We start from the raw sequence: 27,876 nt of genomic DNA, 5'->3' as shown, positions 1-27,876 counted from the left end.
TTATTTAAAAACTGACCTTTCATCTGAGCCGTGAACCTGCTATACCACACTAGACCAGATGAGATGAAAGCATGGATAAACATTTCCATCTCAGCACTGGTAACAATGGATCTCAACTTGGCTAAATTTCTTAAATGAAAAAAGCGACTTAGTCACCTGACATATGCATCGAAACTCAAATATCAGTCAGTTATGATATCTAAATTACATAGGTATGCATAAGAGAAAGTGCTTATGCATTTGCTGGGTATTTAACTTTAAGTTGGCACGTAGCCACTTATTAACCTCCTTCAGACAACTGACCAAAGAAGACAACTTTTGTAGTTCTTTCAGCTTTAAAGGACAATAAAGCTGCATATTGTCAGCATAAAAATGATAGGAAATACCATTAAAAGTGTTGATAATCTGAGTTAGAGGAAGCATATACAGTGTAAGCAAGTTAGGTCCGAGGACAGATCCTTGGGACAACCCACAAGTCAAAGAAGCAGAAGTATACTTACCCACAGAGATGGAGAAACTCCTATCAGATAAATATGAGGGAACCCAAGTTCAGGCTGAACCATTGATACCCACAGAGTTGTTTACCTTTGCTAAGAAGATCTTATGATCAACCATGTCAAAGACTGAACTAAGATCAAGCAGGGCTAACAAAGAACACTCGCCTGCATCTGCGGCCATTAATAAATTGTTTTTTCTATGGAGTGATACTTTTGAAAGCAAGACTGAAAGGGATCCAAACATTTGTTTCTCTAGTAAAACAACCAGCTGTTGTTCAACAAACTTTTCTAAGATTTTTGGAAGAAATGGAAATTTATGAATAGGCTGTTCAATTGAGTAAAACCAGAGAGATAGTTGAACCACTAGACTTTTAGAAGTAAATAAATAATTTAGTTATTTTAACTTGTGTTAAGCTTTAATAATAATAATGCGTTTTATTTATATAGCACATTTCCCATATTTGGGAATTACAGGACAAAAAAGAAGAAAAATATAGTACTTACCCAGGCAGCTGACACTAGTTTCTTACCTCTTGTTGCACAGACTAGGTTTTCATATCATGGGCACCATGTGGCATTTTGTGAACTAATAGTCAACTTTTTTCAGAAATTTAGTGAGATATGCAGAAAATTGCATGTTCCTAATCATTCAATTTTCAGTTTGAAAAGCAATAATCAATTCACAAAGATCACTGAGCATTTTGATAATTGAGGAGTAAGGAAAGTGTGTTTCTTGTATTATGTTTAAAAGAATAATACAGTAATAGGACACTTTAGCTTTGGATAGAATCTTAGTAGTCATTCTTGCATCTATAGGGTATACACTATAGTAGAAAACTGCTTTATGCAACAGAATCAGAAATATAAATTATACATGTAATATTGGTATTTATGCGTTTTGTTATGCACTGCTTTTCCTTAGACTTTCCTAATCACAGAGAAGATTCCAAAGAGGGTAACTCTCATTCTGAGGAAGCAAGCAGCCCCAGCAAAGAGAAAACATGCGAGGAAGATAAGAATTCCCACAATCCGGTAAAACAAAATGTTGAACTGCTTAATGAATTTTTTTATGGATACATCATGCGTCACCAATGCAAACTTAAACTACATTATTAGAGGTCTTCTTATTATGCCTGAAAGTTTTTACACTAAAAAGAAGAAAATTGAAAATAAATAATATTTTGACTTATTTTTTTGTTGTGTGTTCATCCATCCCTTTTAACTTACTTATGTAGTACATCATCATCTTGTGGATAGGGCATCAGTACATCAGAAACACACTCACAAATCCTGTAACTCATACTGAACCAGTATACTTTTGTCAGTTTACCTAATATACATGATTTTGGAATGAGTATTGAAAATTTAATGTACATATTTACAGGCTTAACATGCAATCTCTGCATAGGCAGTGTTTACATCTTTGATTTAAACCGAGAACTCTGGAAATATGAGTCTATGGCACTGACCTCTACAGCACTGTGCCACACTATTCTCTAGAGTGTAACATCTACATATGTTTATTTTTGAGAGAAACTAAATAATAAATCTAGAATATAAAGATTACTAATCATATATCTGTGGTGGATGTGTGAAGTGAAAAAGACTTGAATGGTTTGACATGATTGATTTGTTTACTATGCATATGGATGTAACCAACCAGCATTTAGTTTTGATCACAATATTGAATAAAGTCGGTTTTAGTTCTTAGTGACACTTTTATTCTGGGTGCAAACTGAAAGTCTTACTATACAAATAATATTGAGTTTGCAAGCAGAAAAATATTTGATTTTGGCGAGGATTGTTTAACTGTTTGATTCACAGTTACAGTGAGTTTAGATAGTATTCAGACTCCTTCACTTCAAATTTTATGTGTCGGCCTTATGCTAAAATCATTTAAATTATTTTTTTCTCTACTTCAAACGACACTCAGTACTTCAGAATGACACGGCAAAACAAAATATTTTGCCCATTTAAAAAAAAAAACAACAACAACAGCAAACAAACCTGACATATCACATTTACATAAGCATTCTGACCCTTTGCAAAGACTGTTGAAGTTTAGCTCAGGTGCATCCCATGCTAATGGTCATCATGAAGAGATTTGAAATCCAGCTGACCTGTGGTCATTTCAGTTGTTTGGACATAATTGGGAGAGACACACACCTGTCTATACATGGTCCCACAGTTGACAGTTTGTATCAGATAAAAAAACTAGCCTTGAGGCTGAATGAATTGCTTGCAGAGCTTAGAGAGGGTTGCATCAAGGTAGGGTTATAGGGAAGGCCATGAAAAATTCCTGGGAAGTTCCCGAGAGCTCAGATGATTTCATAATTCTTACATGAAACAACTATAGGTCTTTCTAGAGCTGGCCCTTGAGTCAAACTGAGCAACTGTGAGAGAAGGTCCAAAGTGAAAGAATTGACCAAAAACCTAATGGTCACACAGGCTGAGGCTCAGAGAATCTTTTTGTAGATATGATAAACTTCTAGAAGGACAACCATCACTGCAACTCTCCAGCAAATGTCAGAGTGGCCAGACAGAAGCTTCTGCTTTGTAAAAGACACATGGAAGCCTGCCTAGAGTTTGCAAAAACCCTCCTAAAAGACTGCCAGATTGTGAGAAACAAAATTATCTGGTCTTATGAAACAAAGATTAGCAATATGTTTGGGGAATCCAGGCACTGCTCATCACATATGCAACTCCATTCTAAAATTATGAAGCATGGTGGTGGCAACATTATACTATAGAGTAAATTTTCAGCAGCAGGGACTCGGAGACTAGTCAGGGTTGAAGGAAAGCTGAGTGGCACGAAGTACATAAATATCCTTAATGAAAATGTGCTCCATAGTGCTCTGGACCTCCGGCAACAGTTTAGTTACCCGAAGCATTAAACAAAGACATCAAACTTTGTTTTGCTTAGGGACAACTCTGAGAATGCCCTTGAGTTGCTCAGCCAGAGTCTGGACTTATACACAATCAAATATCTCTGGAGTGACCTGTAAATAGCTGCCCACCAATAGTCTCCATCCCACCTAACAGAACTGGAGGGGGCAGAGAAGAATGGTTGAAAATTTCTAAATGGAGGTGTGCAAAGCTATTCATGTCAAACCCAAGAAGACCTTAGAAATACTGCCAAAGGGGCTTGAACTAAGTACTGACTAAAGGTCCTGAATACTTGTCAATGTGATATTTCAGTTTATTTTTATTAAATTTACCAAAGAAATGAAAATCTTTTTTTTTTTTCCTGTATAACAAAGCAGATTAGTCTGGCACTTTGATTTTTTCTTTCAATAATGCTGTGTTTAAAAGGATAATAATAATAATACATTTTATTTATATAGCACCGTTCCCATGAAGATGAAAAATATTATTGCCTTTCTGATTATTCGATTCATCCAATTGCTTAAACAGGCTAGTTTATTTACACCTAATGCCCAGGTTGGGCACTCTCAGTTTGTGATATCTGTTTGCCTGGAAAATGCAGTTGTAAATTGGCAGATTCCACAGTTTTTTCACATTAGTACTGGGGTAGCAGAGCTGTATTGCATGCTTCCTGTGAGTTAGTCAAATTATCGCCATGCGTAATTGCACATTTTTGTGTTCGTAACAATTATTTATGAACACTTTGAAATCAATCCAGTTTTATTTTGTCTGGCATGTAGGAACAGGGAGAGATGTAACGTGATTAATGAATTATCCGTGTTTTCTCAGTAATTAATTAAATAATCTGGTAGGTCTCCTACTATTCACCTTACCTTTCTCTATTGTAGGAGGTGGTCTCAGGCCATTAGACTTGCATCAACGTAACTGAAGCACACTTGTTTCAACAGAGTAATACAATTTATTGAGCAGTACCAGAAGTACAGACATATGAAAACTGCATATACTCTAAAACCGCTGTATTTACTTATTTCGATGGTATGACGCCACTGTCGGCCGCCATATTGAACTTTCCAACATCACCAATTTTCAAACTTCCCGTGTAGGTAGAAGGCTGACCCCATCTTCACGAAATTTGGTAGGTGGCTTCCCTGCACTAACCAAAACCGATGTACATACTTATTTGGTGGTGTGGCGCCACTGTCGGCCGCCATATTGAATTTTCCAAAGCGTTACTAATTCTCCAACTTCCGTTAATACGTAGAAGGCTGAAATTTGGCAGGCCCATTCCTTACAGTGTACTTACAAAAGTTAAGCAGGTTTCATTTTGAAATTCGACGCGTAACGGTCATAACGGTCAACAACGTCCGCCATATTGAACTTTCTTATTCATGGCCCCATCTTCACGAAATTTGGTAGGCGGCTTCCCTGCGCTAACCGAAACCAATGTACATACTTATTCGGTGGTATGACGCCACTGTCAGCCGTCATATTGAACTTTCCAACATCACTAATTCTCCAACTTCCCGTGTAGGTAGAAGGCTGAAATTTGGTACTTATTTCAGTGGTATGATGCCACTGTCGGCCGCCATATTGAACTTTTAACGGAAACCGATGTCCGTACTTATTTCATTGGTATGACACCCCTGTCGGCCGCCATATTGAACTTTCCAACGTCACTAATTCTCCAACTTCCCGTGGATGTAGAAGGCTGAAATTTGGCAGGCTCATTCCTTACAGCTTACTTACAAAAATTTTGCATTGAAAATGGTTTCATTTAGAAATTCTATGCGTAATGGTCATAACGGTCAAAAACGTACGCCAAGTTGAACTTTCTTATTTATGGCCTCATCTTCTCGAAATTTGGTAGGCAGCTTTCTTGAGCTAACCGAAACCAATGTACTTACTTATTTCGGTGGTATGATGCCACAGTCGGCTGCCATATTGAACTTTTCAACAGTCTTTGTTACTTATGGGCCCATCTTTAAGAAATTTGGTACACGGGTTCCCAACGCTAACTGAATCCTACTTACGTACATGTATACGTCCATAGCCTGCAGCTCGGTCGCTGTGTGAGGCAGCGTTGGGTGCCCCATCCCAACGCCTCCCACATTGTTGGCTGCCTGCCTATATAAGACTGTCCGTCGCTCCGGTCTCTACATTCCCTTCCTTGCTTCGACACGGGATTCACGTCTCCCTACTGATAACTACAGCCTTTTTGTTTAATCCACGGCTTCTCCGCTTTTTTATTGTTTTTTATTACAATTATAGTTATTGTGTAGGTATTTTACACTTACTTTACATTGCTCAGATATCCATTTCCTTTATCATTCCAACCCCCATTACCATGTCTATTGAGATGATCATATTGCACGACCATATCAGGCTCACTCTTGAAATCCAGAGGAACATTGTGTCTTATGTATTGAATGACTGGGACAGGTTCAAGGTGTGGACTGATGACGGTACAGGAGATTATTATACTACACAGGAGCACTATAAGAGAGAAATGCTTAAGCCCTTCACCTATGGTTCTGCATGTGAGTTGATGGCTGCCACTGAATTGTTGGGTTGTTGCTTTCAAGTGTACCGAAATGGCCAAATATTTTACACCTTTCGACAACCGCCAATGCCTCTTAAACATCTTTGATTCAGGGGTGACGATTTCAGTAGTGGACACTTTGATGTTTATGAATGTTTAAACTCTCAAAAGCTGGATGTGATTTTATCGATGAAACCGGTTGTGTGCTTACAACACTTGACAGATGCCAAATGTCACTTCAACACAACAAATCCTGCAAATACTGTCATAATTGAAACAAACAATGAAACTCAAACTGATTATGACAGCAGCAATCCACGCTCTGAGATGTGAAACAAGATTACTGTTCACATGGCCAACTGTACGTTGCATCCTTAAGAGTAAGCTCAGTGCACAGCTTGGTCATGTTACAACCGGAGGGCCGAACTGACAACATGGTATACAAAGAGATATATATATACTGTATCTATACTAATAAAAGGCAAAACCCTGACTGACTGACTCACTCACTCACTGACTAATCATTAATTCTCCAAGTTCCCATGTAGGTGGAAAGCTGAAATTGGCAGGCTCATTCCTTACATCTTACTTACAAAAGTTAGGCAGGTTTCATTTCGAAGTTCTACGCGTAACGGTCATAACTGGAACCTACTTTCGACCATATATACGGCCATAGCCGGAAGCTCGATCTCCATGTGTGGCATCCCACATCATCACGCCTGCCACGTAATTGAGTACCTGCCCATATAAGATAAATATTCACGGGTGAAGGACTAGCGGCTCACGTGAACTGACTGTGAACGCAGTACGTAGAGAACAAGGAAGAGCTCCAAAGAGCGCTGAACAAAAAACGCATTACACAATTGAGAAGGCAGCAAAAGAATATGAAGCGAGTGATGCATACAAGCATATTCATAAGTGCAGCTACTGCGGAAGCAAAGCACGATGTAAACCGTAAGTTTAAGTTTATAGACCTGCTGCCGCTGGCGTTTGTCATGCCTACGACGAATACGATATTCGCGAGATACAAGTTTAATGAGAAGACACGAGGTATAAACAAGACTTTGGATCACTTTGTAACAGAGTTAAAATTGCTATAGCGAGAAACTTTTAAGTGCCGGGTCTTAGCTAACATTAAATAAACCCGTGGACATCGCAAGATCACACAACAGAGCGGCTCACATGAACTGACTGTGAACGCAGTACGTAGAGAACAAGGAAGACCTCCAAAGAGCGCTGAACAAAAAATGCATTACACAATTGAGAAGGCAGCAAAAGAATATGAATCGAGTGATGCATACAAGCATATTCACAAGTGCAGCTACTGTGGAAACAAAGCACAGTGTAAACCGTAAGTTTAAATTAAGTTTATAGACTTGCTACCGCTGGCGCTGTGCTTATGCAAATGAATAGAAAGCAAATGTTACGTTATTATTAAAATGTTTCCTTTTCTTTTTTAACTTCTTTAACACACTACTCCGCTGCGAAGCGCGGGTATTTTGCTAGTGTATATATATAATATATCAGACAGGAAACAAATAGATTGTTTACTGGCTATTTAGAGTTCTAGTTTATCTTTGCACAAAAAATATTTTCATGATACCAAGCCTTTTAAGGTGATGGCTTATGTTGTATGGTGGTGTTACTGCTGTTGCTTTAGGTTAAATGGATTTTTCTTGATTTGGAGTGCACTGTTTCTCCTTGCAACATGGTCCTTTGTGTTGTGCAGTGCTTTCCTCAGATAGGCACCTTTGCTGTGTTGTCTGCAACTTCATAGGGAGAAACATTACTCTTTCTGGCCTACGGGTTTAGGAGCTGAAATTTTCTTCTTGAAGAAAATCGGATTACAGCTTTTTCGGCTCACAAAGAGAAGAAATGGTCAGCTTCTAGCTTGTAAGAGAGGGAGCTGCTTATCTGCTTTTAGGTTTCAGAAGGGTGCAATCGGTCATTTTGGAGAGTGTTAAGAGCATGGTGTTGATGGGGGTTTCCCCGGAGAGAGTGGTCACAGAATTCCCTTGAGAGTTCCTCTGAATTTCCAGAGTCCTTCTTTAACATAAGCATGTGAGGTATCGTTTTAGACTATTCCAGGTCAGCGTTTGTGAAAATGTTATTACTTTTAAACCTATACAATTTAGAATATATCTTTTTGTCACTCTGTGCCTTCGCTCTTCTGAGCAAGCTTCATCCTCCTTCTTCATGACTTTAGCTTCTGGAGCTGTGGCAGTGAGCTCCTTTTATGTAACACCTGGGAGTACTCCCAGTGTCATGTAATAGTAGGGTCGCTTGAAGCTCTGTGTTGAAGCCTAGCATCCCAGGGAAGATAATGCCCTATGCACAAGCTCTACCCCAGTCCTTCCAGTATGAAGGCATCTTGGCCAGGTAAGGGCAGTGGCCATATGCCACAAGTACAATACAAATTAAGCATCAAAACTAGAAAAAGACTGTAATATTTCCATTGAAGAATTCTTTTATAATTACTAAGGTACCTTTGCTAACTTTCACATGCCAGTAACAGTTTCAGCTAGCCTGTTTTTTATGTTTAATGTTAGCTCACCTGGTTTTAACAGGCTTCAATACATTTTCATATAGAATAAACAAGGTAATCTAGCTGTAATCTAATAAAATAATAGTATTTGATATATGATTACATACTGAACAATTATCTTTGTATTGTTTTCAAACTTTTTTTAATGCTTGCTTTATGTTGGTTAAGTTCCTGCCACAAAACCTGCAAACATGCAGTATCTAAAGTTGTGGTTCATATTGTTATCCACAAAAAAATTAATCATATTAATCATAATCAAAATGGATACGTTCCTGAAAATGGATGCTCAAGTCAACAGCACAGTAAAATCCTGCTTTTTCCATCTAAGGCGAATCGCCAAACTCAAGCCTATTCTTTCTAACCACCTCCTGGAATCAGTAATTCATGCATTCATTACGTCCCGGCTTGACTACTCTAATTCCTGCCTTTTTGGTATCAGTAAAGCCACGCTTTCTAGATTCCAACTGGCTCAAAATGCGGCTGCAAGGCTTCTAACTGGAAGTAGCAGAATCCAACACATTTCACCGATTTTGAAAACCCTGCACTGGCTGCCGGTTAGATTCAGAATCGATTTTAAGATTCTCCTCCTAACCTATAAGGCATTAAACGGTCTAGCCCCCGCCTATTTGAGTGTCTTGCTCCATTGTCACAATCCCCCTCGTGTTCTTAGATCCACAGATCAGCTGCTCCTAACCGTTCCCAAGGCACGTTTTAAAGCTTGTGGTGAAAGGGCTTTCTCCGTCTGTGCACCCAGGCTCTGGAACTCCCTGCCCTTAGTGGTTAGGCAAGCCGCTTCAGTCGCCACATTCAAATCTCGCCTAAAAACGAACTTCTTCACATTGGCTTTTAATTCTTAACCTGTTTCATTTTCCACTTGCCTTTTGCTATTTTCTCTATTTTATTTGGTCCCTTGACCTGTTTTTAGTATCTCTGTTTTAATTCTCTCTTAATGTTTATTTTTAATGTTTTGCTTTTAGTCCTGCTTGTTGTAACTGTACAGCGCTTTGGTCAGTTGTAATGCTGTGTTTTTAAGCGCTCAACAAATAAATATGGTATGGTATATTGCAGTTACATTAGGTTGTGTATACTTAGAAGGTGCTGCGCCATAGACATGTTCCATTGAGAAGAAATCTGCTGTGCTGTTTTCAATCAGCTCAGACTCTAATAGATAAACTCTAAGACGAGCATTACCCTTTCAAAATCCAGTCCCCAAGTCAGTAAGACACCACAATTGTTCTAGTTAAAAATGCACAGCATCAGTTTTAAGGCAGCATGTAATCTTTTTGTAAATTCTTAAGTAAAAGTACCAGATACAAACAGACATGCTTCCATACTATATAATGGATTTGTGTTTTATGCCTTCTGATTACTTGGATTCATTTTCTTCACTATGTTTTATCAGTGGTAAAGCTGTTAAAACTCAGGCAAGGATGATTTTGTTTAGAATTTAAACATAGAAGGCCACTACAGAAATTCTTCTTTTGTGACTCTGCTGTAATTTTGGATAACCAGAAGAGAGCTTATGTGTCGACAACACCTTCTGGAAGAAAAAATATAGAAGAGTGAAAAGGGCTAATTGAGGAACACTGTATGTTTGCAAATGGAATGGTTTATCACTACACCTGCCATAATAATGTCCAGTTTCCAATCGTTTATGGCTAATTGTAGATTTGAGTATATTGGTTTAAAGATATGTAAATGATCAATTTTTGTGTACTTTTTTTCTTTTTACATATAGCCATTGGCAAAGCCTAGGATGCTGGCAAAAGGTAAGGTATTTTTAGAATGTTTTTGAAGACCAAATGCGTCTTTTGCATGTATAATGCAAATAGCTCCCTGAATTTCTATTAACATTTGAATTATGTTAATGTTTTATAGTCTCACTTCTTGACTCATTAGAGTCAACAAATGGTAAATCACGTCAAAACACATTACAGGAAGATAATGAAGGAATAACTGAAAGTAATGAGAAAGCATTCACAGACCTTGATGGAGTTGGTGCAGGTAAGAGGTCATTTTATTAAAAGCTTTTTAATGATATTTATTATTGAAATTATAAACTAGCTATTTTAGGAACTATTGAGGAGAAGTGTAATTATCTGTTGCCATTAATGTATAATGCTTTCACTGGTTTATATGAAATTCATATACTTGATATTTACAGCAGTTTCTCTGAAAATTTGTTAAAATCAGGAGCACAGAATTTTCAGTCTTCTTAATGGGAGTGGTCTGGAGAGCCATCTATTTGCTGGTTACTAAAGTTGTGCTGTATTTTTAGAAATGTAGTAAATCCCCTATGTTGTGATCACTAATTATATACAGGATTACTTGTTTTTTAATTAATCAATTTCTTTCAACTTAGGTGTTTCATATATTCAAAGTGGTAGTGACCTGGAAGCATTACAGGAGGCCTACCGCAAGATTAACGGCTCTTTTGGAGACTCAGGCAGTGAATATAAAATATTCATGGGTGACAGCAAGAATAGTAAAATGAATATTCTTCAGAGCCTTAAAAATACACAAGAACTTGGATTTGTTGGTAGTAACACTGACTCAGGTAATCCAGAAGCCTTACAGTAAAATAAAATATCTTTGAAACTGACAATTAACGGGGGTGTGTGTGGCTGCATTGGACTTAATGTATTGCATGTGCCCAGTTATATTTCTGTACTGAAAAAAAAAAAAAATCAGAAATGAAAGGAACAGACAATTTTAGATTTATGTGAATTTTTTTTAAAAATCACTTATTTATTCCTTTCAAAGATTTATGGAGATTGGAACTTTTGACTTTGTGTTATTTTGGACAATCTTGGTAAATAGGATGGTCGAGGTTGTTGGGTTGAATGGCCTGTTCTTTTCACATTTTTTTTTATGTGTTAATGTTGATATCTTTAAAATAGTTTATTTGGTAGTCAATCACTTACACATACTTGGCTGTATATTATTTTTCTTATTTATTTTTTTGATTCATAAAAAAATGACAGAGCTGCATAGTGGTGCAGTGGTTAACAGTGGGTCATTGCAAATTTTCTGTTGAGATGTTTATGTTTAAGTGGTGTCTTGTCCAGCAATAATGTACTAGGCAAATTAGTTTCAGACAAATGATGAAGAGAGGAAAGTCTGAGGTCAGAGTTTTTTTAGTTTTGCCTTTTATTAATCCCTGTTTTTGTAAAACACTTCAAAATCTGTGGTTTACATCAATAACCATTGAATGTGGAATACATAGGTTTTTTGGATTTTTCTTTCTGAGGTTTTATGCTAACTTCTAATCATCTGTCCTGGGACCACCAAAAATAAATTATAAAATGTAGATAATGCTGATACTGAACACTGGGGGAAAAAATACTCGGTTTCAGTTACTATTATAGAATATTCAACTACTGTCTAAAGCCATAGCGCAATTGGAGCAATAAAATCATTAATGGTATTATTCATAGAAAAACACTAACTGCAAACTTTCATTCTGTAAACATCAATGGTAATACCTGATATTATGTAGATCATTTTCATATTTATCTAAAAGTATCACAAGTGCGATCAGCCTCTTCTGTTCTTATTTTGTTTAAAAAAATGTAACTCAAAAAAATATTTAATTGTCTCTTGTGTATATAATCATTAGAAATAAACTTATTATTGTGAAATTGTATACTTTAGACTTACCAACTGTTGAAGAGCTCATGAAGCCCCTTGGGAATAAGTATGGTTATTCACGTGGCTTTGAACTACAGCCAGCAAGGTATCTTCTTTTACATAGTATGCATTCGAAAAGATTCATAAAGGTCTTTTTTGTATTTAAGATGTTATGTCACACTTTACAGCAAAATCGAACTTCAGCATGACACACTGGATGGACTCTTCAATAAGGAAAGTCTAAGGAAGCAAGGCAGAATTTCTGAGGAACACTCAGATATCAGCTTTTCATGCGAAGGCCTGGTTCCACATCAGATATCCGGTATTCATATAGCCACAGAAGCTGTTAGTGATGATTTTGACCATAAAAATAGAGTGGATGACAGCATAAACAAAAACATTTCAAATACTTCCAGTATACTCACCTATGAAAAACGAAAGGCAAGTATACCATTATTTTGTTTCCAACTATGTTAAAAACTTATTGGATGGGATGTTGACACAGTCCACAGCATTACCCTCTTGTAGTCTTTGTAATCCATTTAAATTCTTTATATCCTTGTGCCCACATAAATTCCTCTGAAGTCTCCACCTGGTAATTTGTTTGACAGACTGAAATTGGCTCACTGAGAATGAAAGTGAAGCATTGAATGCCTTACAATTGGCTGGCTTCCCAGCTACAGTTATTTCTTTGCATGTGTCAGTTTGTTGTGACACAGACTGCATATCTTTCCAGTTATGTACAGGAAACAAAACAGATAAGAAGGTAAATGAATTCATCAACCATGTTTTATTTAATTCATCATAGTCGGGCTAAAAGAACAACAAATGAGAGAGAGAATTACAGTAACAACATTCAGTAGCCATAAACAAAACTTTCAGGATGGGCTTAAAAAGAAGTCTGGTGTATTATTAAAGTGGTTAATTGACTCTTCACTCACTACTTTCACATTATGCATGAAGAATTTCCACTTCAAATTTACCTTTTCTAAACTTCACCCTATTGATGATTGTTTAACTATTAGGTTATTAAAGTAAACACTTTTGATCATTTAGAACTATAGTTCTCTTTTCAGCTGTCAGGTATTATGATAAGTAATGATGAGGAAATCCTGTGGAGTTCACATTGCCAGAAGTTCAGCAAAATCCCAGAAATAATACGGAGCTTCAACAAACTCGGCAGAATGCATTGAAGTCATTGGGGATGGAGGAACTAAAATGTTATTGGTGCTAACCACTGCACCACCCTGCCTCAAACAACCACAGATGTTTATGAAATGATAATCACACACAAAATACAACAAATACGCATCCAGGGTGCAAATCTGGCTGGAGTAGTAACATCATGCATACATGAAGCACATAGGGTATAGTGATGTAAAATAGGCCCAAAACACAGTGAAAGTTCTGCTAATGGCTGCGACAACTCTGTCATGTCACATTGGCCTTGCAAAGTACTGTATCATGAGACAAAGGAAAAACAATTTTTGTCTATGCTGACGGCACAACGATTTTCCAGTAAAAGAGTTGGCATCCAAGGTCACTTGTAAATATAGCACATTTGCTGAGATAACTGCTTTGGCGAATTACACAGATGAATAATAATAATAAGGAACAGCAAGGATCTAAACACTCTCCTAGGAAAAAAATATTTTTTTTATATACTCATAGGAGGTGAGATATTACCTCCAGCAATATGAGCTATGGTTCATTTTGGAGATACTGTATTTGTCACCAGAAATTGGAACAACTTGCTTCAGACTTAGAATGACAGGTGTTTGTCTGAAATTTCATAGAATATTGCTGATTGTTTTTGTTTTAATTATTTGTTAAATTTGGAAAGATTGCAGTCGGGTTGTTTAGTGCTCAGAAATCAAACAAGTGTGTTTTGTCCTTCATTTTAGTAATGACCACTTGTTAAAACTTAGCATCATTTTTTCCTAAACCTTCAAACCATTAACAATGCAGTCTAATACAGTGGATAAATGAGCAGTACTACTCCAGTCCAAAACACTAAATGTGACATTGTTTGTCATAGATAAATAAAAATGGGAGTATGCCATGCAATTAAAACAGTTTATTTTTTACTAACGGCATGAATCAGCTTTTAGTTAAATAAGACTTTCCTAAAAACTTAATGGCACTATGGCTTTCCAAGACCTGAGTATGAGATGCACTGTCTGCAACTGGAAATTCAATTTTAACCTTGGATAGTTACAGATTTTAACTAAATCCAACATCTTTATGAAAAATAGTTTAATCTCTTTACTGAATTGAGATACTTCACCCCATGTTTTCTGTTATTTCTGCTTAAACAAGTGATTCTGTATAATATGAAATTTAATGTTACACTTATATCCCATAAATATTAAGCCATTTCTTGCACAAAAGTTAGGATTTATAAAACATGAACTTTATGGCAAATTTTAACGACCCATAAGTCCTGCGCACACTATTTTGGTGCTTCCATTTTAACAACTCCAGTTAGGAGGACAAAGAAGTGAACAGAAAATCTCATTTCAGTGTGTATTTCAATGATGCATTAGTCACATTACTCTGTTCTTGAACTAATTATATCATAGTTAAACTGAATGGGCATACTCCACGCTGGGAGCATCTGGGGTGCACCCTCCCAGACTCCTTACTTCGAGGCAGCAGCACTACCAGTGCATCACCATATGCCAAAAGCCTAGATTACTAACATATTTACATTACCTGTGGCCTTAAAAAAGTACTGTTTATATCAGACTTATTTTAGTAACACAGTCCATTTCAGTATTACTTGAAGTTTACATTCACTGAATTTTAGTATCCTCTGTTTTCCTATGGTTTGTAGTACAGACGTACGTATCTTGGGATCATGGTCAAATTTATAAGCTGGTTAGATTTGAATATTCAGGAAAAGGCATTTTTTAATCCATGTATGGTTATTTTACTGGTAGGAAGTGATGGAGAGTAACTAAAAAAATGCATGAGTGCATAGTTTTAAGTTGATTTGAGAATTGTAAAGGAACCTTCCATCGCATGTAGTATATGTAGGTTTTATAAATCTACTTTTTGTTGTGTGTATGCCATTGTTGCCCTTTGAAAGTAAGTAATATTTTTGCATGGAATGTAAGCAAGGTTTTATATATGAGGCCCCTGGTATTTTATAAACAAAACAGCTTTTATACAAAATTTTATGTTTGTAGTGTACAAGACCAGTTGCAAATAACAGTGAAGTCCGTTATTCCTGTGCAGGTCTTTGTGATTACTTATGTCCAGCACAACCTCTTTTATTTCTTTTCTTTTCTTTTTTTTAACTGTTTAGTGGGAGGGTGTGTAAGGGAGACCACAAAACAATCCTGAACATTACTATTGTCACTCATTTCTTGGAAAAGGACACCTGATTCTCTAAAATGTGAAGTGTTCACTAAATTCAGAAATTAGCTTCCAGTTAGAGATTAATTACAATGAACACCCATAGGGACTGTAACCTTCCAACACCTTATTTACAACAGCAACCTGTTTAATGAACAGCTTAATTTGATTAGCACAGACATATTATGTCTTCTCCTATGGAATAATAAAGATTGATTTTTTTGACTCAGTGACATTATGAAATAAAAGCAGAAAGTCCATATAATCTGATGTCATACCTCCAGTTGTATTTAATTTCTGGCAGACAGGCAATCCCAATCTTGCTCTCAAAGAATAGCTGTCAATTTTAGCATGTAATCCCACCTGATCAGTCATCTTTAGTTAATTGAATATTTGAAAAATGCAATTACTGTGTTCATTGTCTATAAATACATCTATAGAATTTTCTGGCTCAGTGATAATTCCTGTGCTTTTTTAGATTTTGAGCATTTTTTTAGTAGTTAATGTGCAACCATTGTAATTTGATGTCTTGTGAAAATAAAGGGGAAAAAAATGAAGAAAACAAATTGCACTCATACAAGCTGCTATGTCTTGATATATTTAAAAACAATTAGCTAAAGGTTTGTTTATTAAAAATAATTTATTTTTAGTTTAATCTGGTTTCAGACTTTCTTTGAAAAGTTTAAAAGAAAGTTTATCATAAATAAGCTATATATTTCCACTGAAATCACTTATTAAGTAATGATTGCTAACCTACCTGATTATTCAGATATGCAAATATAGAAAGTGGCATTATGGGTAAATTAATTTAAATTTGGAATAATCATAACATGGAAAAATTGGTTTGGTTGAACTTTTGTTAGTTGTTTGTAATTGATAGCAGGATTCCTAAAATTTAAAATATTATAATATGTGTTTTATAAAGTGCATAAACATTTTGATACCATAACATGAAGAAAGATCTGCTTTGGTGAGGATGCAAGAAGTTCCCAGTGATTATTAGGATATTTTAGTTGATGTTGTTAATTATGAATCATTTACATTGAAGTATCCTAATGTGACTGAATGTTTGTTTTTTTTTTTGCATGTGTTTTTAGATGTGTAATATTATTTGTAAATAGTAGTTTTACTAAGCGAGTTCCCCAGTTGATAAATAAAGTGGATGTGATTTTGTGTGTATATATAATGAACATTAAAGCATTGGTCTAGGTCATTAATTATCTAACCTTCTGTTCATCCATATTTCTAGAAATATTCTTAATTTAATTTCTGAAGTACACTACTGAGAAACTTATGAGATACTCCAACAAACCTGTCAGTATCTTCCATTACTTTTCAAGTACACAGAAAAGTATCAGTCAAAAATAATTGTTTTAGCTTCATTTACAAAATAATATTTTTTTACCATTATGTAACATAAAAACCACTTCACCTTTATTATTCAATACTTCTAAATATGTCACAACTATTATGTTAATAACAATTTGAATAATATACATTGCTCTTTTAAAAACAGTTGCCTTTGTTATTGTGTAATTTTGTAAGCAATCATAGAGGAAATGTCTTTAATATATATTAAATTGGCTGTTGCATCGATGAATATTCAACAATATACCTACTTTAGACCACATTTTGGTTTTAAGGGTTATCGTATGGCAGAGATAATATAATTGTTCTCTGAATTGCTTATAATTTGACAGTTACTATTAAATTAACAGAAGTGCATTTCTTATTCACTTGACTTTCTAATAGATCCACAGTATTTAGTATACTCCACCAAATTAGAAACCTATTTAGGGCCATGATGTACAATGCATAACTCATATTATGCAAATTATGAAGCAATAAAAATCATTAACATAATTACATTTAATTTAATTTTAATTGTATGCCGTATTTATTAATGGTCATGTATTCTAAATGCAGGGAGCACAGTAATGTGACACAATAGAACTGTAGTACATAAATATCTATGTAATTTTAAATCAAAGTATAAAAATAAAGAAACAGAGAACTACAAACACATATTTTGAGGATTTTAAAACCTTCTTAATCTAATTCAGGGTCGGGGGTACTAAAGTCTGTCCTGGCAGCATTGCGCACAAAGCCGGAACCAGCTCAGAATTGGGCAACGTTTACATTCAGGATCTATTTGTGCATATTCTCTCAAAGGGGAAATTTAGAATCACTAAATACTCTAACATGCATATGTTTGGGGATGGAGATGAAAACCAGAGGACCTAGGCATGCAGACTCCACATAGACAAAGACATGTTCTAAGATTTGAACCCTAGATGCTGGATCATGGAGACCTCAGTGCTATTCATTCTCACTGTCCTGGCTTACAGAAATTTTTAAATATAAAAATACCAATCTTGCTATTGGTATTGGGTACTATATAATAGACAGCATTTATTGAACAAGGCGATTCTAAAAATTGGCCCTAGTGTGTGCTTGGTGTGTGGGTGTGTTTTTGTGTGTCCTGCGGTGGGTTGGCACCCTGCCTAGGATTGGATCCTGCCTTGTGCCCTGTGTTGGATGGGATTGGCTCCAGCAGACCCCCGTGACCCTGTATTCGGATTCAGCGGGTTGGAAAATGGATGGATGGTTTATTTAGTTTTGTGTGCTGACCAACTGATCAACATATTTTTTTGCTACTAAGGGAGTATAGTTTTTGTGGACTTTATAAAATATTCCAATTACATTACAAAACAATTTGTTTGCTGAATATCACTTATTTCTGTTTCCTCAGATGTTGTTTTCAAATAATTTCTTTCATTGCTGGAAAATTGGTGAATGTGAGTACTGCATCGTGTGCTTATGGACATCCCATTGAGATTTTTTTTTTCCTCAAATGTTTTTCATTTATTATTTTGCATAATTTATAGTGGTTCTTATACATATCATGTGACTATGTGGTTTAACTTTGATTGACTCTACATACCTAAAATAGCCAGAACCATTTCACAAAATTTTGTACATGCAACTATGTGAATCACATAACTCAATCAGATAATAATTGGATTTCTTTCTGTTTTTTAATTGTTAAATCTTACTAATTGTACAGTTTTAAAAGGAACCAAAACTGGTAGATGTACGCACTTTTTATGATCTAATTAGTTTAATTTTGTTTAGGTGTAAGTGCTCATTATACTTTCATTTATCAGTATTTTAAAATATTATTTTTTATTTAATTGCCATTAAATTTGCCACTAATGAAGAATGTCATGATGCTTACAAAAGAGCATGTAACACATGTCCAGGAATTAATATGCTTTATTTAACAATGCATTTAAACTTTTCATTTTTTTTTGTGCACTTTAAACCATCAATCCCCAAGCAAGTAACAGACTCCACACGGGAGGCCAGTACATTACAGGGATTCTTAACCTTTTCTCTTGGTGTACCACCTCCAGGAATTTAAATGTTCTGAAGTACTGTCATTTATTTTCACTTACGTTGTTTAAGTGCTGAGCTGTTACAGATAAAAACTAAAGGTGATGTTTCTTTATTTGCACAAAAATATTGTATGTGGGGATTTTAACAAGGTGTTACAAGGTGTTTTGTTGTGTGTGTTTGTTCTTTAAATTTTTTCTGATGTAAAAATGTTTTTTAATTAATTTTTAATGTATTAGCAATAGCTTGTTATGGAATAAAAAAATAGCCTGAAATTTTCATACTTTGATTTACACAAAATAAACATTTTAGAGCTAGAATTTCATGTTTGACAGGGAGATTCCCCCAAACACCCCAAGTGTGAAAACAAACAGTGGGCCTTTTATTGGTTTTACTGTGGGGTTTATAAATAACGATAAAATCAACATGGTCTATCTGATTTATTGTACCATGTGCACATACTACATTAATTTACTTAGTATTCCTGTCCTTTAATTGAAGTTGGATCTTTTTTTGAATATCAAAATTAATAATACATTTTTCATTTACCCAAACTCTTTAAAGCTGCTTTTATAAGAGGACTCTTTTCAAATTAAGTTCCTCTGCAAAATAATTTTGTCAATTTTATGACATCTGCTATTGTAAGACTACATCAATGTATGAAGGAGACATTAGGTAAAAAACACTAAAGAGAAATAAACTCAAATTTCAAATGTCACTCACCAGAAACTTTACATTTCGAAATCTTTCCCTCCTTGAACCTGCTTTATGGCTACCTTTTTTAAAATTAAATTAGTTAAAGATTATTATTTCAGAATTCCCAATAAACAACCTTTGTTATGTTGCTTTCAGTTTAACTTACATAAGCTTTTAGACTGCTTATGCTTATACAGTATAGGTTCCTGTAAGTGAAGATTATTCTTACCTGGAAATGGCTTTGCATTCACTCCTGTATCATTCATATGTGTCTTGTGCCATTAGTCAAATTTTGCTTGTTACACTAAGTAAAAATTACTTTGTTGTAATTGATATGTGCTGTTTGAATATCTCCGTTATTGCACATCTCTGAGACTATACATTTACATTAACACTTTGGAGAGATTTGTCTTGTGCTTCAAAAAATTAACACATGTCTGCTTGGAAATTCTGAAACACTAACTAAATACATTTTAATTTGTAATAATGTGTTGTCGATTTGTGCAAGGTTGGCACCCCATCCAAGGTTGAGTCTTACAAAGTTTCCTTTCTTTCGTCATGACTGTGTATGACTCAGTATTAACAGTGATCTCATCACTTGCTAAACTCACTGAACTGACAGCAGTGGCATAGCTAGAGTTTGTGCCGCTTGGGGCGGGGCTTCAATTTGCCGCCCTCCAACATATTTGCATATGTTAACCTATTTAATTAGAAAATTAAAATAACATATAGAGAAAAATTAAGATACATTTTAATAACTCTTTGCATTTATATAGCGCTTTTCTCACTACTCAAAGCGCTCAGCAATTGCAGGTTAAGGGTCTTGCTCAAGGGCCCAACAGAGCAGAGCCCCTTTTTAGTATTTACGGGATTCAACCCGGCAACCTTCTAATTCCCAGTGCAGAACACTAGCCTCAGAGCCACCACTCCGCCTCTCAGTTTGTATAGATTTATTCATATACTAGCAAAATACCTGTAACATGGCGGAGAATAGTGTGTTAAAGAAGTTATGAAAAAGAAAAGGAAACATTTTAAAAATAACGTAACATGATTGTCAATGTAATTGTTTTGTCACTGTTATGAGTGTTGCTGTCATCAATGATTTGATTATCATTATTTCTTTCAATCACATTCGTATTTGTAGAATGTGTTGTGTTCAAGTTACATTCCGTGTTTGTCAATCGTTGTAAAGATAACAGGTTTCATTAATCGATTCGTTTCTTACTGCATCAATAAACAGCTCGTCTTCCTCTTTATCTGAGACCTGACACACTGCATGCACGGGTTTTTTTTTACACTGTCTTCCTTTAGCGGGACATTGACTTTTTCCACCGTGTGCTTTGTTTCTGCAGTAGCTGAACTTATGAATATGTTTGTATGTGTCACACGCTTAATATTTTTTTGCTGCTTTCTCAATTGTGTAATTCGGTTTTTGTTCAGCACTCTTTGGAACTGTTGCTTTTTGTCTGTGCACTGCTTCAGTTCACGTGAGCCGCTCGGTGTACATGCATCGAAGGTTCCCAGCTGTGCTGGTGCCATCTCGTGCGATGTCCACGGCTGTATGTAATGTTAACTAAGACCCGGCAATTAAAAGTTTCTCTCGCCGTTTTGCTGAGTTTGTGCCAAACACCACCCTGACCATCTCATCTTCATCTGCATAAGCACAGTCCTTCACCCGTGAATATTTAGCGGCAGTGTTTCTATTGAATTGCCGCTGACGGACGGCCTTATATGGGCAGGCACTAAACTACTATCGAGCAGAAGTCTATTATAGTATATGGACGAAAAAATAGGTTTCAGTTATGACCATTACGCGTAGAATTTCGAAATGAAACCTGCCCAACTTTTTAAAGTAAGCTGTAAGGAATGAGCCTGCCAAATTTCAGCCTTCTACCTACACGGGAAGTTGGAGAATTAGTGATGAGTCAGTGAGTGAGTGAGTAAGTCAGTGAGGGTTTTGCATTTTATTAGTATAGATATCACTTTAATGATGAAATGCAATAAAGTATGTATGTTACATTTTACAGATAAATTGTTAATTTCGTTTAAATAACGGATACTGTTAATTATTACACACATGGGAGTGACACAGTGGCGGAGCGGTAACACTGCTGTCTCGCAGGGAGTCACGTCGCTGTTATTCCCTGCTTGGAGTTTACATGTTTTCCTGCTGGGTTTCCATACTGTGCTCTGGTTTCCTTCCAAAGAAATACAGATTTGGAGATTTAGTGCTGCTAAAATGATGCCAGTGTATGTGTGTGCTTGTATTCACCTTGCGATACCCCGTCCAGGGATTGTTTTTGCCTCGTGCCCAATGCGTGCTGGAATGGATACATCCCTGGATTGATGGATTTAATCATTAAATCCTTTTCAGAGATATTGTGGTAAGGTGTCATCGGAATTTAATGGGTGTTCCAGGCAATTCACAACACAGAGAAGCCGAACCTGTTCTCTCTGTGATAATATCTCGCACTGCCACTTGGTGGATTCCTCCAGATTTATGTAAAGTATGCATGCAAGCATAAACAGTCAACCGCTAGCGTAGCAGGAGCGTCTGCTGCAGCATGGTTAAGTATAACCCCGGCGTAAGTATTGTGTCGAAATGCTGTTGACCATTCTGTAATATTGTTTTCTATAGTGGAAAGTTATGACACAGTAAGATTTCTTCAAAAAGCATGAAATGTTACATCAGTTGATGTATTGTTTCCACAGTTATTTAGAGAGGGCATTTCTTATTGACCGGGAGACAACTGTGCTGAATAGGTCTAGATAGATTTAGTTAACTGTAGATTCTAAAATTATTTTACCTTTATAGCTGTTACAGGATTTGTAGAGTGGGAATCTCATTTGTAATAACTTTGGCTTTTTCACCAATCTAACAAGATTTAAATGGGTAGCATGTTATAGGCTAGAGGAAATTTCAGTAACAGGTTAATAAAAATAATATGATAATGGAGTTAGTGATTTATTTCATCATATGTACACTGTGCATACTAAGTGTATTCAATGACATTATCTTTTCAGTAACTAAAAATAAATACTGCTTAAAATCAAGTTTCAAAAAAATATTAGTGCCAAATGAATTAGTTAATACCAACAAACACAGTTTTTAGTTCAAGGTTTTCAGAAAACCAGTTTATCAGGTCCATGCTATTTGTTATTGAGAGGCTTATGATTGCATGAGTATATAGAGAAGATATTAACTGTTAATTACAATTACTGAAGAGTAATTTTTATTGGAGTAGTCAAAATAATTTAAATTTCAAATGTCACAAACTTTTCAAATATCTTTCACTTTCTTAAATTAAACCATGTGGATTTTTAAAGTATAAGGGAGACTTCTTCAATCCACCCCTGAAATTTATGCCCTGGTTTGTAAAATAAAGAATGGGTTTTTTTTGTATCCCACGTTTATTGCATCATTATTGACTGTTTTTATATCATTGGGTTGAGTTCAGATTCACAATACTAACTTTTTAAAATCATGACGTGGTTTACAAGCAGTCCTTTTGTTTCTCAGCCACACGGCAAATTTCTCTACTGATCTTCTCATGGAAAATGACTATAATTGCTCAGAATATATAGTAGGTGTGACACTTTTATTTCAGTAATGAACACGTAGAAAAAATGTGTATCTGTGCACCTTGTGATCAGGTTGGCAATACATGGTCATTCCAGGAATCAAATTGTCACACCTAGAGTTACTTGCTTCAGAAGAAGGAAGACATCTTTCTTATTGAAAGTAAATGTTATCTAAATTGTGTTCAAGAATTATTGGCATTCTTTGTATAAATGATAAACAGTATGCCTAATCTGTGATATTTTATTATCAAATTATCCATCCATCCATCCATCCATCCATTATCCAACCCACTACATCCTAACTGCAGGGTCACGGGGTTGTACTGGAGCCAATCCCAGCCAACACAGGGCACAAGGCAGGAAACAAACCCTGGGCAGGGCGCCTGTCCACTGCAGGGATGATCAAATTATCCAACTGAAAATGCTGTGCTGTTCTGAAAAGCATAGGTGCCCAATAATTGCTATGTATAGCACTTGGTGCCTCCTCTTCCACCTCTGGTATGAATGGTAGTATATTCTTCCTGTTTTATTTGCCAAGGTTATAGAACACATTACGCAATGCATCTTGGACCACCCTGCTATGGATATATTTTTCATGTAATTTTTTGTTCATTGGCCTACACCTATGGATTTTTTTCCCCTTTTTTCACTGCACATTTTCAGTTAGCTTTGACATCTGATATGACCATTTGCAAAATATTGATTTTGGTTGTAATGGATCTCCTGTTTTTGGACATAAGACAACTCAAATAATATATATTATTTATATTTTTTTTTGTGAAACCATAATTCATCATCTCAGTCATGGCATCAGTATAAAGTGTTTATTGTAACTCCATCTATTCAACTAAAAGCACGGTAGCATTTAATGGTTTTCTTTTTCATATCAAATAAAATGTCATAAATGAATAACTAAATGTTCTTCATGTTAACAGATAATACTGATGGTATGCAGAAGCTAATAAAAATGCAAATTAAAATTAAAAAGACAAAACAGTAATTTTTGTCTTGAATTTAGTGAACTACAGTAATGTGATAAGCTAAGGCCAACAAGTAAGTGGTACAAGCAAGGTTATGTAAATGTGCATAAAACAGAAAAGAACATGTAGTAACATGAAGATAAGTTGAACTTGTACTGCAAAAAGCTTCCCAGTGATCATGTAAGATATTTGTTTTTAGAATGTGCATAGAACAGTAAAATCAATTAACCATTGAAAACATATACATGCATCCCACTCCTACTTGGCTGCTTTAAACCTCTGTTGGATACAAAAGAGTGTGATTATATTTTTTTAGATATGCAATACGAATAAAGAAAAAAGCTATTGATAAAGGAAAATAGACTCAGAGGAAGTTTGTAAAGTGAGATTTGGTAAAAATTCAATGACAGAAGTAAGATATAAACAAGGAATGTGGAATAATACATTATTAATCCACAATCTTTTGTAAGGTTGTAATGGAATAAACATTAACAAACTTTATACATTGGATCATTGTTGGTTGTGGGTATTTCTTCCATTACTTAATTTTACCAGTTTAAGTGTAAGTTTTGCTTTTTTGATTTTTGTTTAATGATCTGTTGTTTTTATGCATATTTCCATTTGCAGTTTAGCAGATGACTTTTGAATGTTTTTGTTTAATTGAATTTATGCCTCTATCGCTCTTTTGCAGTATGGTGTAATGCTTGTTATAGAAGCGTTTTTAATTGTACCAGTCACACTAGCAAGTTTTTTAAAAGTTTCTTTTTTTATGTGTACAGATAAGAATGTTTTATGTTTTTAAGAAATGTTTACTTTTTTATTTTAATTGGTACAATAAACAGAGTTACATACTCATTTTTGTTTTGTCTAGACTTCTGCTTTAAGAATAAATAATATGAATCAGCAAAAACAGGAAAAAATAATCAGATCCCCCCAGATGAAGGGCAAAAAGTTTTTCTCCGGATCCTCTGCTGTAGCTAAGAATTTGGAATCTGAAAAAAAAAGCCCATTGTCAAAGCAAGCTTCACCTGTGAATGAGAAGTTTTCAAGTAATTTTGCTACAAATACGAGAGGAAAACACAAGCTACCTGCATTTCAAGTAACACGAAAACTAAAAGGTAATAATGAATTTAATTGTTTAAAAGATTTGTATCAGTCTTTCCGTAAAGAACTAAACCAGTGTTTTGAGAATAATAATATCCCAAATCATATTTGTGTATAGTCAGAAAATGCCTTGTCTCATGATCACTAGCACCTACATCCTTTGTAATATGTGCACAAGCTGTTGACCCTAATTATAACATTGAAAAAGAAATAGAATAAATAAAAGTATTTTAAAATGCCAGATATGCTCTTTGTGTTTAGAGCATATGAAGTACTTTTTTGTAATTTCAATTATAATTGTTTTATCATTTTGTATAATTTTCTAAAGCTTTAATTGGCTGCAATGGTGAAAGGTTTCCTTTTTGGCAAAATATTGCCATGGTTACAGGTTACACAAGTTACAAAAGTAGCCTGGCTTTGACTAGATAGATAGATTGAGCTATGAAAGAAAGACAGAAAGAATTCCTACATTTTATTATGGAGTGGAGATCATCAGAGTCCAGAACTGTTTGTTAAGAGAATGCCTGAGAAGTAAACTCACTGAGAACACCAAAGTTAGGGTTATTATCCTGGATACACTAGATCAAACTAATGTTTCAATGATACATTTCAACACAAATATCCTCTAGATATCAGGTGGAATTTTACTACCAAAGGTAGAGAAAAGGCATTCTTTGGAATGTAGCTTTCTAGAGGATTATCAGGGCTCAGGGGGTGCAGGAACATAAAAGGCCACTGCCGTGTGCTGTGATCTATTGACACTGTTGCTTTACTGGCTTGACCCCAAAGCGATTCCAGATTTTGCTCTGGAAGTGACCGTAGAATTAAAAACCACCCTTGCTTGGTGCTTAATAATTTCAGGGTTAAAATGTGTGGTCAGTAGAGTCTCTACTGTAATACAATACTTTTAACTGTAAAGCAACCAATTTTAGTTAACCCACTACTAGGCAGTTTTTATTGTTCTGTTGCACATTGGTTATTTGTTCCTTTCTTTAATTTTAAGATTGAGGCAGAGAGAGAGAGAGGGCGATACAGTATATACATAAGACATATATGCATATTTTTTAAACATTTAAATGAACAGTTTTGTTAGGTCAATGTTTAGCAGTGTCAATGTGTAAGTAGAATTGTGGATACCTTTTCTGATTCTTGTTTTGCTTTGGTTTTAAATTTCCTATTTCTTTGTCGTTTGTGATTATAAAACACAGTGTGATATTAAAGTGATTAGTAATTAATCACCTTCATGACTCCTTCTTGGAATATGTTTAAAAGTCAATGCATGGATGAATGAATGAATGTCACATTCAGAAAAAATTGAAATTGTAAAATGAAATCTACTTGGCAATCTTTAAGAACAAGGAGCATTTTTGAAAGATTTTATTAATTTTTCCAGTGATTTTTTAACAGTTTATAGGCAGTGACATATGGTATCATTTTATGTTTCTACTTAGCTATAAAAAGCAGCTAGAACACATGTGTTCAAAACTTACAGGTGGTTTTATTCACCAGTTAAGTATCATAATATTAGCCATGTGTAAGCAAATCCAACTAATTAAAAAAGACAAACCCACATCTACACCAGTTATAAACTAAGCATTAAAAGTAGGTGTTGTACGTAAATTCTAATGAATACCGCATGAATAGAAGCACTACAGTTCTCTAAGCTACAGATGCAGTGCAGTTGCATTATTTAGGCTGAGCTTTTGATTTTTTGGACAAATAAGACTAGCTGTTCGAACCTACAATTCTGTACTTAAACAAATGCCCAAGGATCCGAATGAATCTTTTAATACATTTAAAAGAAAATTAGAAGCAACTAGAAAAAAAACAACAAAAAAAAAAAAACAATTAATTACAGCAAAAGGTGTTTACTGTAGCTGTTACAAAATTTAGTAAGTTTATTTTTAAGTCAGTTCTACATTAATGCAACATTTTTTATTTTTCAGATCTAAATTTAAAATTTAAAATGTTCTGTTTAAGCAGTCATTCTTGATAGTGAAATTAACATTGTATATTTGGTGTTATGGCACTATTAACTCAGTGGATGGAATTACAGCATATAACTATCCTTCAAACTGTTTAAAAATAAAATTGCAGCATATAAAATTTTTTTTTTAGTGAAATACTAGTGAAGGAAATGGATTTTTTTTCCACATGTTTAACAATTTCATGAATTTATGCATCAAAGAATCAGTCAGCTTAAATTAATTTTTTTTGATAAAACACATCAACTCTACTTACATTTGCATTTTCCTTGTGTGTACTGCATTCAGCACCTTGAATGCCTTTTTTGCATCTGAATACGAATATCATTTAGTTAATTTTTGAATCCACTTCAAGTCACAAAAAAAAAAAAAGCTAATGGCCAGATAGAACAGTCAGACGTTTTTCATCTTCTGCACTCAGAATATCAAAAATGTTTAAGTATTGAATCTTCAGTTTAATTCTGTATTTCTTTAACTGTTTAGGTGAAGTACAGCAGACAGTTAAAGACCGTAAAATGGACACCAAAGTGGATCCTTCTAGACAGTCATTTACTGGCTATCTGCAGAAACAAATCAACAGAAGTACAGTTGACTCAAGTCAAGCTAAAGATGCTGCTGTAAGTATTGTGTTTAACAGTTTGATATGTTTAATCTTGAACAACTAGCAGGTGATTGC

General features: G+C 35.1%; 1 protein-coding gene across 2 annotated transcripts in view; it reads left to right on the top strand.

Moving 5' to 3' along the window:
• Positions 1-27,876, top strand: part of cep162 (centrosomal protein 162) — a 139,689-nt gene that overhangs the window by 61,779 nt on the left and 50,034 nt on the right. For both annotated transcript variants that reach the window (XM_039747872.1, XM_039747871.1), the window contains 8 exons: positions 1,420-1,529; positions 10,206-10,236; positions 10,346-10,471; positions 10,830-11,024; positions 12,122-12,203; positions 12,286-12,538; positions 24,983-25,229; positions 27,684-27,817. In XM_039747872.1, coding sequence (XP_039603806.1) covers positions 1,420-1,529; positions 10,206-10,236; positions 10,346-10,471; positions 10,830-11,024; positions 12,122-12,203; positions 12,286-12,538; positions 24,983-25,229; positions 27,684-27,817 — 1,178 coding nt within the window. The remainder of the gene's footprint in view (positions 1-1,419; positions 1,530-10,205; positions 10,237-10,345; positions 10,472-10,829; positions 11,025-12,121; positions 12,204-12,285; positions 12,539-24,982; positions 25,230-27,683; positions 27,818-27,876) is intronic.

This window comes from Polypterus senegalus, chromosome 3, assembly GCF_016835505.1.
Source record: "Polypterus senegalus isolate Bchr_013 chromosome 3, ASM1683550v1, whole genome shotgun sequence".
Lineage (NCBI taxonomy): Eukaryota > Metazoa > Chordata > Cladistia > Polypteriformes > Polypteridae > Polypterus > Polypterus senegalus.
Note: the sequence above shows the minus strand (reverse complement) of the source record. Positions and strands in the feature narration are given on the sequence as shown.